Here is a 15,889-nt window from a genome sequence, read left to right on the forward strand (position 1 = left end):
TAAGTAAATGCTGCAAAACTCTCTTTTAGATTTATAAAGTATATTTCAAATTTTAACTATGGAATCTTTTATATCCTGGGAAGGGAAAGGAAATTTTTTAAGAAGTTCAATAATTCCCTTCTTGTTTTTCTAAAATTATTTTCTAAAGTCTCACTACAAGAATGTGTGTTACATGTCATATATATCATATATAGAGAGATATATTTATAACTTACAATGGAGCTCATCATGAACATATGAGTAATATATATGATGTTTTTTGGTATAATGTTTCTATTTTAGTTGTACTTAATCTTTGTATTATTGCACATAATTCTGATTAGAATCCGAAATTCCATCTGCACTAACAAGTCTTGTTCGTTAACTATATACATATAATAAATGTCATGTCATATATATAATGTAGTCAATAATAATTATGTATATCATGTGATCCTTTTTTCGACATTATTAATTAGTAGATAAGAAAAGCGTCTGAGATCGACATCCCCTTAGTAGTTTTATGCGTAAATGAAAAAGAATTAAGTAAGAAGGATAAGGAAATACCCAATCCACTGGTACTCCCATCGGTTGGGCTTTTTTGCTTTTGATCCCCCACCATCTTAGGCCCAATGATCATGTTGGGGTCCGTTTCACCATCTTCATTTAATTCATATGATGAAATACGTTCTAAAAGGTCGTTCATGACTTCAGAGGCCAATTCGCGCTTCTGTTTATCTGGTAGACATCCTGTGACGCAGGGAAAACCTTATGAATATAACACAAATCTTACAAATTAATGAAATGATGCAGGGAAAACCTTATGTTATGAAATGATGTTTTATAAAATGAAATGGACTGATGAATGAAAATAATGAAAAGAATGAAAAGAAAATAACTGAAAGGAATGGATGAAAAGAAAGGAAAGGAAATGGATGAATGTTTTAATGTATGAAAATACATAACAGTCATGACTAATTGAATTAATGATGGTATCAATGGACTGGGCAGATTGGAATGCCGGGTAAATAATACTGGTAGTGCACTCAATGCTACCCCTGACTGAAAGGGGTTGTCAACCTGCTGTCATGGGCGGAATCCGGTTTCAAAAGACCGTTAACCCCAACACATGGGACGGAATAGTGTGTATCGGCCAGATGAAAAGTAAAAAGAGTAATTGAATGTTATGAATTATTTAGTTTCTTTATGAATGAATGTATAAGGTATGAGAAATAAAAACATTTTAAAAGAAAAATCTCACCATTAAAAATGTTTTCAAAGGGAATGAATATTTTATGTAAAGTATGTAGATGAATGTCAAATACATGAATGAAAACCTATGTTTGTATATTTTAACAACATGAAGTAATGCTTACTGAGTATTCAACTCATTTTATTTTTATGTATAAGAAGCGTCATGACAGACATGGCCCAAGGAAGAGGTGACAGAAGCCTATTTTTTGTAAGGTATGAAACTAGTTTTGTAAAAGGATTTTATATTTGTAATTAAATGAATTTGCTACAAAACTCTCTTTTAGATTTATAAAGTATATTTTAATTTTTAATTATGAAATCTTTTATATCCTATGAAGGGAAAGAAAAGTTTTTAAAAAAGTTCTGTAATTTCCTTCTCGTTTCTCTAAAATTATTTTCTAAAATTTCACTACAAAGACGAGCGTTACATGTCATATATACCATATATAGAGAGCGATATATTTATAACTTAGAAGTGAGCTCACCATAAACAGATGAGTAATATATATGATGTTTTATGGTATAATTATGACGAACTGCTCATTTTTCTCTCGATTGGTCACGAGTCTCACCTTTGCAGTTTTAAATCCCGAAGTTGTGTTTTAGATTTAGCAGATAATTTTAAATGGGATCCAGTGTTTTAAATGTTTAAAATTATTTTTAAAAGGGGTATTTTTAGTATTATTAAACAAAGCCTAATTTTCAAGTAAGCATTTTTATATTGTGAAGCTCTGAAAAATAATACAGTTTTAGTAAATCATTTTATTTAAATGACTTTAGTTCTTTAAGAGTATTATTGAATATTCATTTTATGTTAAAAAACCTATTATCTAGATGGATTTATTTCTCTTAGAAATATTTATAAAACTCATGATTTTATTTTATGATAGAGATTACTATTTCGAAACATGTTCCCCGCCCTACCATCCATCCAGGCTAAAGCTCAGAGTTCAATATTCCCGTGCTGTATTGAGAACCCAAGCTAATGCTCGGGATTTGTTTTCCCCATACCCCTTAGTAAAGGCGCTAGAAATGCTTGGGAGAAATTTGGTATCAACATGTCTTTAGGAAGGCAACTCTGCAAATGTGCAAGCATCAACTCTGCAGACCCTTAGAAGAAGACTGGTGGGAAGGAATCTTGAGAAATTTGAGATGAGCATCTATTGGAATTGGAGCGGTGTGCGTGATAAGGATAAGACAATTTCAAATTCGAAAGACACCTGCTCCACGTTCAACTCTCTTCCAAAGCATTCGGATACTGGCGCCTCAAACCAAAATTATAGGTGATAATATTTATCTTGTGAAATTCAAACTTGTAACAGACTCTATCTTGTATAGAAGTTATTCTATATATACTATCTCTCGGAAGCCATTCAAGGCAGGGAGTATAACCCAGTTTTTATCGTTTTGTTATATGGTATTAGAGCCATCGTGACTAACGTCAATGGCATCCTCTTCCGATTCCTCTGTAACGTCTCTCTCAAACACACCCATTACCCCTCCTAGCATCCAAAGCTTGGTTACTATCAAGCTGAGTAGTGAAAACTACTGATTATGGAGAGCTCAAATCACGTTCTATCTAAGAGGCCAACGTCTTTTTGGCTATGTCGATGGGAGCCGACATCAACCCACCCAATATATTTCAAACCCAGCAACTGCTACGTCAACTACAGTCCCTCCTCTGCTTCTCAATCCAGGATTTACTAACTGGTTCGATCAAGACCAGATTGTATTGAGTATTCTCATGTCCTCTTTATCGGAAAGCATCCTTGCCAAAGTGGTTGGTGCTACTACATCTCGAGAGGTTTGGTCTGCACTGGAAAAAATGTATTCCTCTCACTCTCGAGCTCGCCTATCAACAACTCGGCGTCAACTTTCTACCGTCACAAAGGGTGGCATGACTATCTCGGATTATTTCCAGACTGTGAAGTCCCTGGCTGATACTCTTGCAGTCATTGGACACCCACTCCCAGATGCTGAGATTGTCTCATACTTGCTAGGTGGCCTCGACTCCTCGTATGATCCCATTGTTACGTCCATTCAAACAAGGGATGCTCCAATGGAACCTGAAGATATATTTGGTCATCTTCTCAATTTTGAATTACGTCTACAGCAACATACTCAAGTCATTGAAGCTACCATTAGTTCTGCCAATGTTGCAACCCGCACTGATCAATCTCGTGGTACTCCTGGTAAATCACCATATCCAAACCGTGCTCCATCTTACTTAGGATCACGTGGTCGTGGCAGGGGCCGAGGTAGTCGACATGGTGGAAATCGCCCAATGTGCCAGATCTGTGGCAAAGCTGGTCATCTCGCCATCAAATGTTTCCATCGTTTTGATCAGGCTTATCAAAACATGCCAAACAACATGACGGCATTTTTTTCAGTACAAAAAGCTCCAACTGATACCAATTGGCATCCCGACACTGGCTCCACCAACCATCTTACCAGCGATATTCAAAACTTGAATCTTCACGCCGATACCTATAATGGTTTGGATCAAATTCAAGTAGGGGACGGGGCAGGTTTGGCTATTGCTCACATTGGTTCATCTGAGATTAAGTCTTCAAATTCTTCATTTAATCTTCACAATATTTTACATGTTCCACAAATTAAGAAGAACTTTATTTCTGTGAGTCAATTTACCAAAGACAATAATGTATTTGTTGAGTTTCACTCATCTCATTTTTTTGTGAAGGACGAGGTTACAAAGAAGGTTCTTCTGCAAGGAAAGCCTAAAGATGGACTCTATCCTTTTCCCTCGTCCAACACGACTTCACCCATCACTCATCCCACCTATCAAACAATAAAGCATCTTGTGTCTAAATTCTCTCTTCCAGTTTCCTCAAATAAAATACCGAGTGTTTGTTCGGCATGTCAACAAGGAAAAAGCCATCGTCTACCATTCCCAGATTCTCAATCTATTTCCACTCATCCCCTAGATTTAATTTTTTCTGATGTATGGGGTCCATCCTCTATTTTATCTACCAAAGGCAATAAATATTATGTTTCTTTTGTTGATCATTTCATTAAATTTGTTTGGCTCTATCCTCTTGCAAATAAATATGATGTTTTGACTATTTTTTCTCAATTTCAAAAAATGGTTGAAAGTCAATTTAGTCGACAAATAAAATGTGTCCAAACAGACTGGGGTGGTGAATTTCAAACACTTCATCGGTATTTTCACAAAGTGGGAATTCAACATCATGTTTCTTGCCCTCACACCTCTCAGCAAAATGGCTCAGTTGAAAGGAAAGATCGTCATGTTGTTGAAACTGGTTTATCCTTATTATCCCAAAGTTCAACGCCTCACTGTTTTTAGGATGATGCTTTCCAAATGGCAACTTATCTTATTAACCGTCTTCCAGCTGCTCCTCTCGGTATCTCTCCATTTGAAAAATTATTTTATCAGGCACCCGATTTTTCTCTCATTAAGATTTTCGGTTGTGTTGTTATCCCTATCTTCGACCTTTTAACAAACACAAGTTGGATTTTAGATCAGAAAAACGTGTCTTTATTAGCATCAGTAATCTTCACAAAGGTTACAAATGCCTTGATCCTGACTCTAGCAAAGTGTTTGTGTCTCGGCATGTCATTTTTTACGAGACTTTGTTTCCATTTTCGTCGTCCACACCGTCTTCAGTTCCTACTGAAAATCCTCGCACAGTGTCGTCCACAATCTTGCTTTTATTAATCTCTTCAAACGACCAATCTTGTCCTACCTTTTTTGCCCCTCCTTCACTTCATGGTATGACATCGCATGGGGACCCTCCTGAAACGACAGCCTCTCACTTATCTTCCTCCCCTGTTGCGTCAGTGTCAAATGAGTCTTCTCCTCTGCATTCGTTCTCCTCACCGACACATTCTCCCTTGTTTTCGTCTTCCTCACTGACACTGTCTCCTACAGCGTCGTCTACACCATCTGCAGATGCCTTGCCGACCGAACCACTTCCACCTCATTCTCACCCGATGGTGACCCGCTCACAGAACAATATTGTGAAACCCAAGCAATATCTCGATGGCACTACCAGGTACCCTCTGCGCACTGTTCTTCTTGCCATTTCCACCATTCCCACTGATCCTACAAGCTACTCTGAAGCTCATAAATTCTCATAATGGCGTGAGGCCATGGATGCCGAATTCTCTGCTCTTATGAAGCAAGGTACGTGGTCCTTGGTCCCTTATGAAGCTGACATGAACTTGGTTGGCAACAAATGGGTTTACAAAACAAAAATCAACTCCGATGGCACTCCTGAACCGGGACTAACCCGGTCCGGGTTCCGGCCCGGGTTTGAAACCCGGTTTCCGGTCCGGGTAGACCCGGGTTCCCGGGTTGGAACCCGGATGAACACCCCTAGTTGTGGTCAAGTACGGACACGAAACCAAGCACTGCTCATAACAAAGTCACGAGCATGGTCATTACTTTCGGTGTGCTGAAATGAGCCAGAGTGTGTGAAAGGTCATTTTAGAAGAGGTCATGGTGCACACATTTAATCTTTTCTTAGTACTTATGCATGTAGTATTATTTCATGCCCTTTTTATTTTACACATATTTGTGGGGTGTGACCCGTGCAATGCGCTTCCCCAGGCCACAACTCCCGTCAAAACACAAGTGGGGACTAAGGTCGTCATAATTTAGAGGTCAAACTCTGTCATCTATGCCTTACCTACCTCCCCACCACCTCCTTCCCTTCACCATGACTTTCTTTTTGTTTTATTGATTATATTTTCTCGCTTAATTTATTAGATCTACCTATTTTCGACCATTATTATGCTAATCAATCATGTGATATATATGCTTCCACATTTTTAGTGTGTTTGGTGCTTTAATAAACGAACTTGAAAATTAAATTTTCAATAGGTAGTATGTTTACCTCGGTGTTGATCTTGGCGTGGAGAACTCCGTATTTGAGGATTCTCTAAATCCTCCGTCTCCCCTCCTTTCTTTTTTGATCCTACGGCGTATTTAAGAAGAGATAGTTCAACCACTAGCTAGCACATAGCATATATACAGCAGCAACGAAAAAGCACTGTTACGTTTCGTCAGACCAACTTCACAAAAAGTAAACAAGAATCAAGATAGTTGCGGCCCTATAGATAGACCCCTAACTTATGAATTGATTAATTTAAGAAACAACAGAGTGATGCATAAAGGAGGCCTAGATTTGAACATGATATATATGGTTCCTTTGGTGAAATAAAACATTTCCAAAAGGTAGATCTAAAATTTAGAAAATCTTATCTAATTCTATGTAGTATGTATCATTGTCGAATCTGGAAAGAATAATATATATATATATATATATATATATATATATCACACACACACACACACATTAAGCAAGTTCTGCGACATCTAATGTTTTCCATATAGAATCACAGGACATTTTATTTTTGTATCTCAAAATCTGACATTCCAATGTAGATAAATAATTAAAGAGGATTATTTGAATCCAAATATTCTCTTCTTGAGCTAAAACATAAAGAAGAAATAAAGATGTTGAGATTATTAGTTATTTAACAAAATTCAGGCCTTTTAGATTTTTCCCCCGTTTTCTCAACCCCGGGCCTTTGTGTTTTATCTCCACTTAAGTTTATTAATAGTCATGAATCTCAAAAGGAAGAGGAGTAATTTGTGAATATAATTATTTTTTAAATTTTAAATGTAGCATAGAAATTAATTGTCGTGTATGTTGCTTTAAACCTTAATTTATATAGGTGCTTCCCCTATTTGTCCATGTGGCAGCTTTGTGTATCTTAAGCTTGTATAACAAAAATATCTAAGATAACAAAGACTTTATGCATAACAAAAATATAGCAATCCTTACTTTTATAATAGCTAGCTTTGGTTGCACATGATTTAAAGGCCGAAGGCTTGCCCGCTAGTACATGTAGAGGGGCGAGTCCTTGCTTATTGATGGAGTGTACTAGTTTCGGGTACAACTGAATTATTTCAAGTGCCATATCTGCCCAATGAAAAATGAAATGTGTTTTAGAATATATATATTTATAAAGTAGTACTTCGTAATATCTAAAGACCTTTGCATATGCAGAAACTAGTATAGTATATATATTACACATAGTCAAGCAAACAAGGAAAACAATCTAAATTATGTGTATTTTGTCTATTTAAAGGGAAAAGAAGTTTCTTAGGATGAAGATAATGTGAATCCGAACATCTCTACAAGGAAATCCACGTTACTGGCAAAAGCAGACCGAGAAGAAATGCAATATAACTAAAGAGGATATAATTAAAAAAAATATTTTAATCACAAAGAAACTTTATAAAAATAAAATCACAATTGAGATATATTAATGTCATATGTCAAATTATAAAGTTATTTTTATTATAAAGAAAATATAAAATATCACGTGAAACCACGTGAACGTTTGTGATTTTACTTTGTGCAATTTCTATGTTGTTGTAACACTACTCATTAATTAATTATACGCGATTTTATAATACCTACCGAAACATTCTATAGAAATGGCAACATGAAGAATAGTGTCGTCATGGTCATCTATCCTCCGGCAAAAGTCATAGCCATTAAGATTCATATCTTGACAAAGTGCGTGAAGGGAAACCAAAGCATCTTTTTTACAAGAGAGTGCCGCCAAGAAAAGGGGAGTCTCTCCCTTACAATTGCGAGCAGTCATAAATGATAAGCCAAGCGGAAATGATGATCTGGCTATGCTCTCACACATGGTCGCACTCCCCATTGATGCAGCGAGATGAAGAGGGGTATTACCGCGCTTGTTCTTAAATTCATCTGCCTGATCTTTGCCTTCTCCATGATGACAGGAAATTATGTCCATAAGTCGCCCCACTTTCTCTTGTTTGTTATCGGAGACAGCTATGTGTAATGCTGTGTCCTCATTCCATGTGAGCTTTGCCTTGTGAGCACTTGGGTGCTTCTGATAGATATCAATAACTCCATCCCAGTCGCCCTCCATGGACTTTCTGAGTAAATCCGTCTTGATCGCCACCATTTCATTTATGTTGGAAGCCATTTTTCTAATCTGATCTTCCTGCTACCTACTATACTATAGGAACGAGAATGATGTAAAAGAAATGGGTTGATCGCACGCAGCTACTGATAATATTGGGAGTGGTACCTTGATTTATACCATAACCGAGTCCTGGGCTACATATTTATGGACCAAAACTCCCGACGGTTTTAAGTTCGATATAGATAGATAACTAAAATAGAACAATTGAATATTCATAGAATATTTAATGTTGTTTAAAAAACATATATAAATAGTAATAAATATTGTTGAGTTTATTTTATATGTCTATCTTCACTTAAAAACTTGAGAGATAATATCATTATTATATTCATCTTTAAAAGTGGGACTATATAAAATGACATGGTTGAAAATGAAAGCGTAGAAAAGCTTTTGGTTTGTGTGGATAAGCTTTTGGGTTGTTGGGATTAGCTTTCTAATTGAAGCGGTGACGTTGACTTGCTCGCGTGAATATATTTCACTATAGGGTCCCATTATTACTGCTACTTGTCTCTCCATTTAATTTGTCTCCAAGTTTAAAAGCTGTCTATTTGTTTTGAAGAGAGAGTCTCAAGGTCGATTTCATAGGGACTATGGTGATAAGAGAGAATGGTTCTAATGCAAAACACTACGAAGAAACCCTTTTCTATTTTCTAGATAAAAGTAGAAAATTAGTTGTGAAACTATAGGACGTAATGGTCTAATCACACGGGTGCATGAGTCGTAATACCTCCATTCACTTAAAATAAATGTAAAGTCTCAATTTTTGTTAGACTATAATTTGAGTATCATTTTCTTCACATTAATGTATAAATAAGCATGCATGTAGCAGGTATTTTATTTATTATTTGCTCAATTAACATGCTTAATTTATACATTATGATCTCCTTATCACTACTTCTGATTCTATTGTGATCAAGAACACAATATTGGTTTTGCAGAAGATCCATCACAGGGTGAATAAAATATATAATATAATGTTGAATAAGAGATTTTTCTCAAGGCTTTGTCGGACAAAACTTTAACTTGACCAAATTGATTCGACACATGGTGTAGAAGGACGAATCTTCATTTTTTTTTTTTTTTTTTTTGCATACTTATTACTTAAGACTTTCTTTTAAACAAAAGAATTATAATCTCATTTTAAAAAAGGAAGGGACCTAATAATGCTTTTTAGAAAAGGAAAGAGAGCACAAATAGTATTTATCGCTAGGACTATTCATCTGGGTTCTGGCTTGGAAACCCGAGTATATCCTGACTGGAACCCAGATTTCAAACCTAGGCCAAAACCCGGACCGGGTTAGCACGGGTCAGACCCAGGTCGAAACCCGACGGAATCTGGATTTTTTATTCTGGGTTTCGGGTTGAACTCGGTTCCTTTTTTTCTAATCAATTTCCTTCTCTCTTTTCTTAGCTACACTTAGTTGATCACTGTTGTAACACTCCGCTCATTCCTTCTTACGTACGCTTCTTCTTTCTTATGTAAGACTTATTCTTTTTGACGTAAACAAATTTCGAGAATGAAATTATGCAACAGTCTGCCCCTTCTCTCTAGTGACTGCGAGCCTCGTTAAGCGTGTTTTAAAGATACTATGTGATTTCTAAAGTACGCCCAGTGTTTTAAATGTACTAAAAATATTTATATGAGGTATTTCCAGTATTATTGAATTAAGCTTGTTTTAAATAAGACAATTATAATATTTTGAAGAGCTCCAAAATATTATAATTGTTGGAAATCATTTTAATATTAATTATTAAAATGATTTCAATTGTTTAAAATATATGAGATTTAAATTATGTTGAAAGTTTTAAATATTAAATGGTTTTATTTTTTTAAATATATTAAATAAGATTTCATCATTTTATTAATGATGAAGGCATATTACTTTATAAACTAAAGTTAGTTTAAATAATATTCTATCTTAATTCCTCTAAGTACTTTTAATTAAGTTAACGTTTACGTATTTTCAAATCAGTGTTTTAATCATCCACCGTTAGATCGTTTTGAAGATCCCAAGACGAAGGGACTAGATTAAAACCCAAAGCCCCTCTCTTTCTCCCTCACTTTTCCCTCCCCTCTCTCTCTCCTCCCTCAGCTCATGCGTACGCGGTACGCTGCCCCTCCCCATGCCCGATTCCTCCACTGCCCAGCCCGGCGCCGTCGTGTGCCGGTGAGCCTCACTGCCCCTTCCACTGGCACCACCTCACTCCGGGAGTCCCCCCACACCGGTCTCCCTCTCTCATGCTCTCTCTTCCTCTCTCTCGGCAGTGCACAGCCCGAATGGGCTTCACGTTGCTGTGCCGCCGTGCACCGTCCTCCGGCACCACCACCTCCACAGTAGCTCCTCCTCTCACCGGCCATGACCCTCCAGCGAGCTCGGCCCCCTCCATGCAACCACCTTCTCCACCTGCACGTACACAGCCTTACCCACGCACGGGTTCACTGTGCACGTCCCTAGCGCCGCCGTGCGTGGCAACCTTGGCCAACGGACACCACCACGAGCTCCTCCTGGTCTCCCCCTTCCTCCTCCCTTGGACCCACGACCGGTAGCCTCCCCTAGATCCATCGCACGAGACTCCTCCACCGCACGGGTTTCTCACCCTCCACCACCGTACACCGCCACTCGCGGCGTGTGACCACCCTCTCCGGCATCCTCAGGCCACCACCGAACCATCCCAACCACACATGGCCCCGATCTGCCACCCATGCTCCTCCACTCTCGCTCTCTCTCTCACGGCATCTCTCCCTCTCACACACAGCCAGTTTCCCCTCCACCACCGTGGACCGCCGTGCCACCACCACCAAGCCTCCACGACTCCACCAGCAACCTCCCTTGACCTCCCTTGGTCTAACCCTAAGCCGAACCACCACTTTATGTGGTGGGCAGCCACTACGCACGGTGGACAGTCACTGCGCGTGACTAACTGCCACTGCACACGGCCAGATCCTCCGTGCTACGCTCCTTGCCACCATCACAAGGCCACCATGAGCCATTCCAAGACCACGCCTAGCTATCCAACCGCCTAAACAGTCACCGTACACGGTATAGCCACCCCGTACATTCCTTCCAACGTTATCGACCGTGACGGTCAACGAGCAACACACGGGTTATCCCGTTGATGGTATAACTCTCTATCCCTTATTATTTATGTTAGATGTTAATTAGTTGATTAAGTTGTAGACTGTGCTGTTAGTATGTGTGGAGTTCGCTGTGTTGTGATGTGTTGTGTAGTGAAGTGTTGGGCGTATCTGTGTAGTGCGCTGTGAAGTGTTGGGCGGCGTAGTTGGGAAGTGTGCTGTGAGGTGTTGTGGATTGTGCTGTAATGATGACGTGGCGTTGTGTGGAATGGGAAGAGTACACGTTGGGTGTACTCTGTGTGGTGTAGCGTGTATGAAGGGAGTACATGTGGAGTGTACTCCATATGGTGGAGTGATGCACCATATGGCAGGTATGCTATAATGGTGATGTGGCGTAGCCTGTGTGAAGAGAGTACACGTGGAGTGTACTCCATGAGGTGCAGTGATACACCGTGTGGCGTGTCGCAGAGATATGGATGGTTGTGTGATTGATGGGCGTAGAGCGTGATAAATAGTATCGGGAACTGTGGAACAGTGTCTCGAAGTAGTTGTGACATGGCCTGTAGTCTGAGGTGACAGGTGTCACCTATTCGACTTATGGTTGGGAGTATGAGTGAAGTAGCAGAATGAGTATAAGAGTGCGTAGTGGAAGCATGACTGGGGAATGTCATGAAGTGACATGACTATTAGCAATCGTGCTTGTGATGGGTGAGGAGTAAGTGTTGGAATGGCGTAGCAAGAACGTGACGAGATGTCACGATGTGATAGGAGTACGTGTGGGACCGTACTCGTGATATGTTAAGGAGTTGGTGTAGGAGTGACGTAGCAGGATGTCAGGTGATGTGACAAGGTCACGGGGCAACTTGGGTGTAGTCTCGAGCTATGTGACGTGACGTAAGACGTAGTTATAAACAGAGTTTGGTCGTACTAAGTGTTGGGATGAACTGTCAAAAGGGACGGGTAGCATGGAGAGTCATGCTAGTGGGGTTAAGAGAAGGTTGGTATCGGAGTATGGTGCTTGTTTACACAAGCAGATGATCAACGTATGATATGTTGATCTTAGGTGATAAGGGGTAAGGTATATGTGTAATCTGGTGAGACACATGTGCCGGACAGATTCACCATATGTAATAGGTAATCTGTCCTAAGCATAGTTGCACGGTGCTTAAGCCTCAGAGTTGGCTTAGAGCCTTGTAGTTTGTATGGATGGGAATCAGGATTTAGTGGGAGCTAAGGTGCATAAAGATAGTGACAGGTGTATTGTCTAGGATTGAGATGCGTGACTCTGTCAGTCGGAATCATGCGTCGGAATGTGGTCAACGAGAAGAGTAAGACGAAGGACTTACTGTCTTAATCCTAAGGTGAATTATAGGTTCACCTTAGTGAATGAACACTCGAAGCAGAACGTCGAGTTTGGAAGAGATAGTGACTGTAAGTGGTCCCCGAAAGTTTTAGCATAGTAAATGGCACGTAAGGGCTCGCGATAGAAGGAGAGTGCTCCAAGTGAAGTGTAGCTCTATTTATAGTTTAAGCTACTAATGCATTAGATAGAGAATGACATTAGGTTATGTGTATACATGTAGGTTGCCATCTGACACGCGCATGAATGGACTGCATGATATGAAAGTAGCATGGAGTCCAGGTAAGTACTACGTTCATGCCCTTCTAGAGTTTTTTAAAATAGAAGAAATGAAAAGGAAACACTTTTCTTTAAGATGCTTTACGAAAGAAAATGCTAAGTGTTCAAAAGTATAAGTATGTACGGCCCCTCCTCGGCAGCCCCTTTTTACGCACCCAAAGTAATTAATTGTACGCATGTGAATGGATGACTATACGCCATATCTATTGTATGTATTTTCAAAGGAAAGAAAATAAACGTCGAGGCCTGTGCCCTGAGCTTTAAACTGATGCTTTGACTGATGCGAAGAAAGTGTTTTAAAATGGTCCCTACAAACTGATGTTAAAATGCCCCTATGAACTGATGTTTTAAGGATGCCATGAAGGACGATGTTTAAGCCCAGGCTTTTAAACGATGTTTCTCCATAAATGAACTGTTAAATGAAAATGACTAAAATGAATGAAAGGAAAGACTAAATGAATGAATGTCTTACTGCATGAAAATACGTAACGGCCATACGAATGAATAAATGGAAAGGGTACCAATGAATGAGCATATTTCAATGCCGAGTAAGTAATACTGGTAGTGCACCCAATGCAACCCCCTGACTGAAAATGGATTCCCAACCCATGGCCACAGGCGGAGTCCGGGTCCAAAAGAAGACCGCTAACCCCAACACACGGGGCGTAATAGTGTGTATCGGCCAATGAAAGTGATAATAATGAATGAATGAATGCATGAATGAATCACACTCCTTAAGAAATGAAGGTACTGACAGGTGACACGTTTTACAAAAAGGAAGCCCATTTTTAAAAGAAAACCCCATCCAGTGACGTTTTCAAAAGAACGCACGTATGCATGTATGAATGATGAATGCATGAATGGAAACGTATGTTGTTATATTTTAACCGTGTGAAGTAATGATTACAAATCTTCGACTCATTTCAGTTTTTATGCATGCCCTTACCCCCACAGGATTTGAATGAGAAGTATGCGTCAGGATGGACACGGCCCATGGGAAAGAGCACAAAAGTCTAGGCATGAGTTTTCATTGTACGAGAGAACTTTTTATTGTAAGATTAATGTTTTTTGCTGTAAACCTCTTTTATTGTCAAAACACTTTTATTTTATAAACGTAGAGTCTTGCACCCTGGGTATGGAAGTAAAAGGTTTTAAATCGAACAGTAATTTCCGTCATCATTTCTAAAAATATTTTATAAAAAGACCTACCACAAGGACGAGCGTTACAACTGTTCTCTTATTTTTATTAAAAATTGAAACATATTCCAGATTTCCTACCCTGACATCTGCACATAAGACACTTTTAGCCAAGTCAAGGGAGTCATTGACGACATGCAATCATCATTCTGAGCTCGTATACATTTAATGCGGATCTAAGCATGTAATCAACTAATGCAACTTTAACTATAGTAGTTCATCTTGCTTAATTTTCTATTGTTTCCTATGGATAACTCCTAGTCTTTGATTATGAATAGATTATAAAATATTTGAAAATGTGTGACATTTATGATAGCACAACTTACATCCTTGCTGCTTGTGAGAACACCATTTAAATGGTGTAGCGGATCATGCTTTGTGTTGCTCCAATAAACAAATAAGGTTGGGTTCATTTTGATTTAATTAAAGTTTGGTTCTATGCAAGATGAAAGCTGCAGGGAAACTAATCGATGGAAAAGAGATTGAGTTGGAAGAGTTGGAGGGAAGAGCAAACTAGGACCAGATACAAAAGGTGATGCAATGTAAAATCTTGTTCAACTTCGCTTCGTGCTGCTCTCGGTGATTAATGAAAAACGACTGGTCATTTTTTTCAGCACTACAAGATATCTGGCCCAAAACTAGGAATATCCACAGTTGCAAATGCTATTATGTCAAATTGCTGCTCGGGATGCCTTGTGAGAAGATAGACCTATATTTTGTTTAATATTTAGCTCCTTTTGTTTTCTCTCATGTCCACCATCTGTGTCACCTTCTCCATTGTATTCTCCTATTGAATGGAAGTTTGTGCTTTGGAATTGAAATGTTGAAACTGGAAAAAAAAAAAGAAAACAAAATTAGATTCTAGGTTTAAAACCCGGTACTAAGACTAGTTGTACCCTGGTTTTGAAACCTAAGTGTTGGACTAGATTTGTTCAAGGCCGGAATTCGATTTCCCAGATTCTGGACCGGGATGGGGAAAAATCCGGTCTTGATGAACAATCTTATATATCGCATGGTATTAAAACAAGAGAAATAATATTTCCATTATGAAATTTGTATTGTCTTCTTATGAAGAAAATTTAAAGTATCACGTGAAGTCACGTGAGTTTGTAACTTTATTTTTATACAATCTCTTTTTAATTGTAAGATTACTCATTAATTAATTATACGAGATGTTATCATACCTACCGAAACAATCTATAAAAAGGGTGCGGCTGCTATGTCACCTCATCTTGATCGATGGGCATACCGCCCAGCGTAATAAATGTTGTCAGTGCAAGGACATGAAGAGGGGTATTACGTACCGCACTTGTTCTTAAATTCATGTCCCCAACAGTAATAAATGTTGTAGAGTTTATTTTATATGTCTATCTTCACTTAAAAACTTGAGAGATAATATCATTATTATATTCCTCTTTAAAAGTGGGACTATATAAAATTAAATGGTTGAAAATGAAAGCGTGGATAAGCTTTTGGTTTGTGTGGATAAGCTTTTGGGTTGTTGGGATTAGCTTTCTAATTGAAGCGGTGACGTTGACTTGCTCGCGTGTATATATTTCACTGTAGGGTCCCATTATTCACTACAACAAATTTGAGATTTTGGGACGAAATTTTTTTCATCCCTAAAAGTCATTTTTTGGGACGAAATTTAAATTTCGTCCCAAAAAATCGATGAATTTAGAAAACCGTTCGAACGTCAAAATAACCGATCGAACAGTTTTTTCTGCGAC

At 38.6% G+C, this 15,889-nt stretch overlaps 1 protein-coding gene across 1 annotated transcript; it reads right to left on the reverse strand.

The window, feature by feature from the left end:
* Positions 1 to 454: 454 nt before the first annotated feature.
* Positions 455 to 8,377, reverse strand: LOC118349190. The gene is made up of 4 exons (XM_035692777.1): positions 7,707 to 8,377; positions 7,065 to 7,202; positions 6,111 to 6,191; positions 455 to 729 (listed from the first exon to the last, which is right to left on the reverse strand). Exons 1-4 carry the CDS (start codon positions 8,245 to 8,247, stop codon positions 455 to 457), a joined length of 1,035 nt encoding a protein of 344 aa, XP_035548670.1. The 5' UTR covers positions 8,248 to 8,377.
* Between the last annotated feature and the right edge of the window lie 7,512 nt (positions 8,378 to 15,889).

This window comes from Juglans regia, chromosome 8, assembly GCF_001411555.2.
Source record: "Juglans regia cultivar Chandler chromosome 8, Walnut 2.0, whole genome shotgun sequence".
Taxonomy (NCBI): Eukaryota; Viridiplantae; Streptophyta; class Magnoliopsida; order Fagales; family Juglandaceae; genus Juglans; species Juglans regia.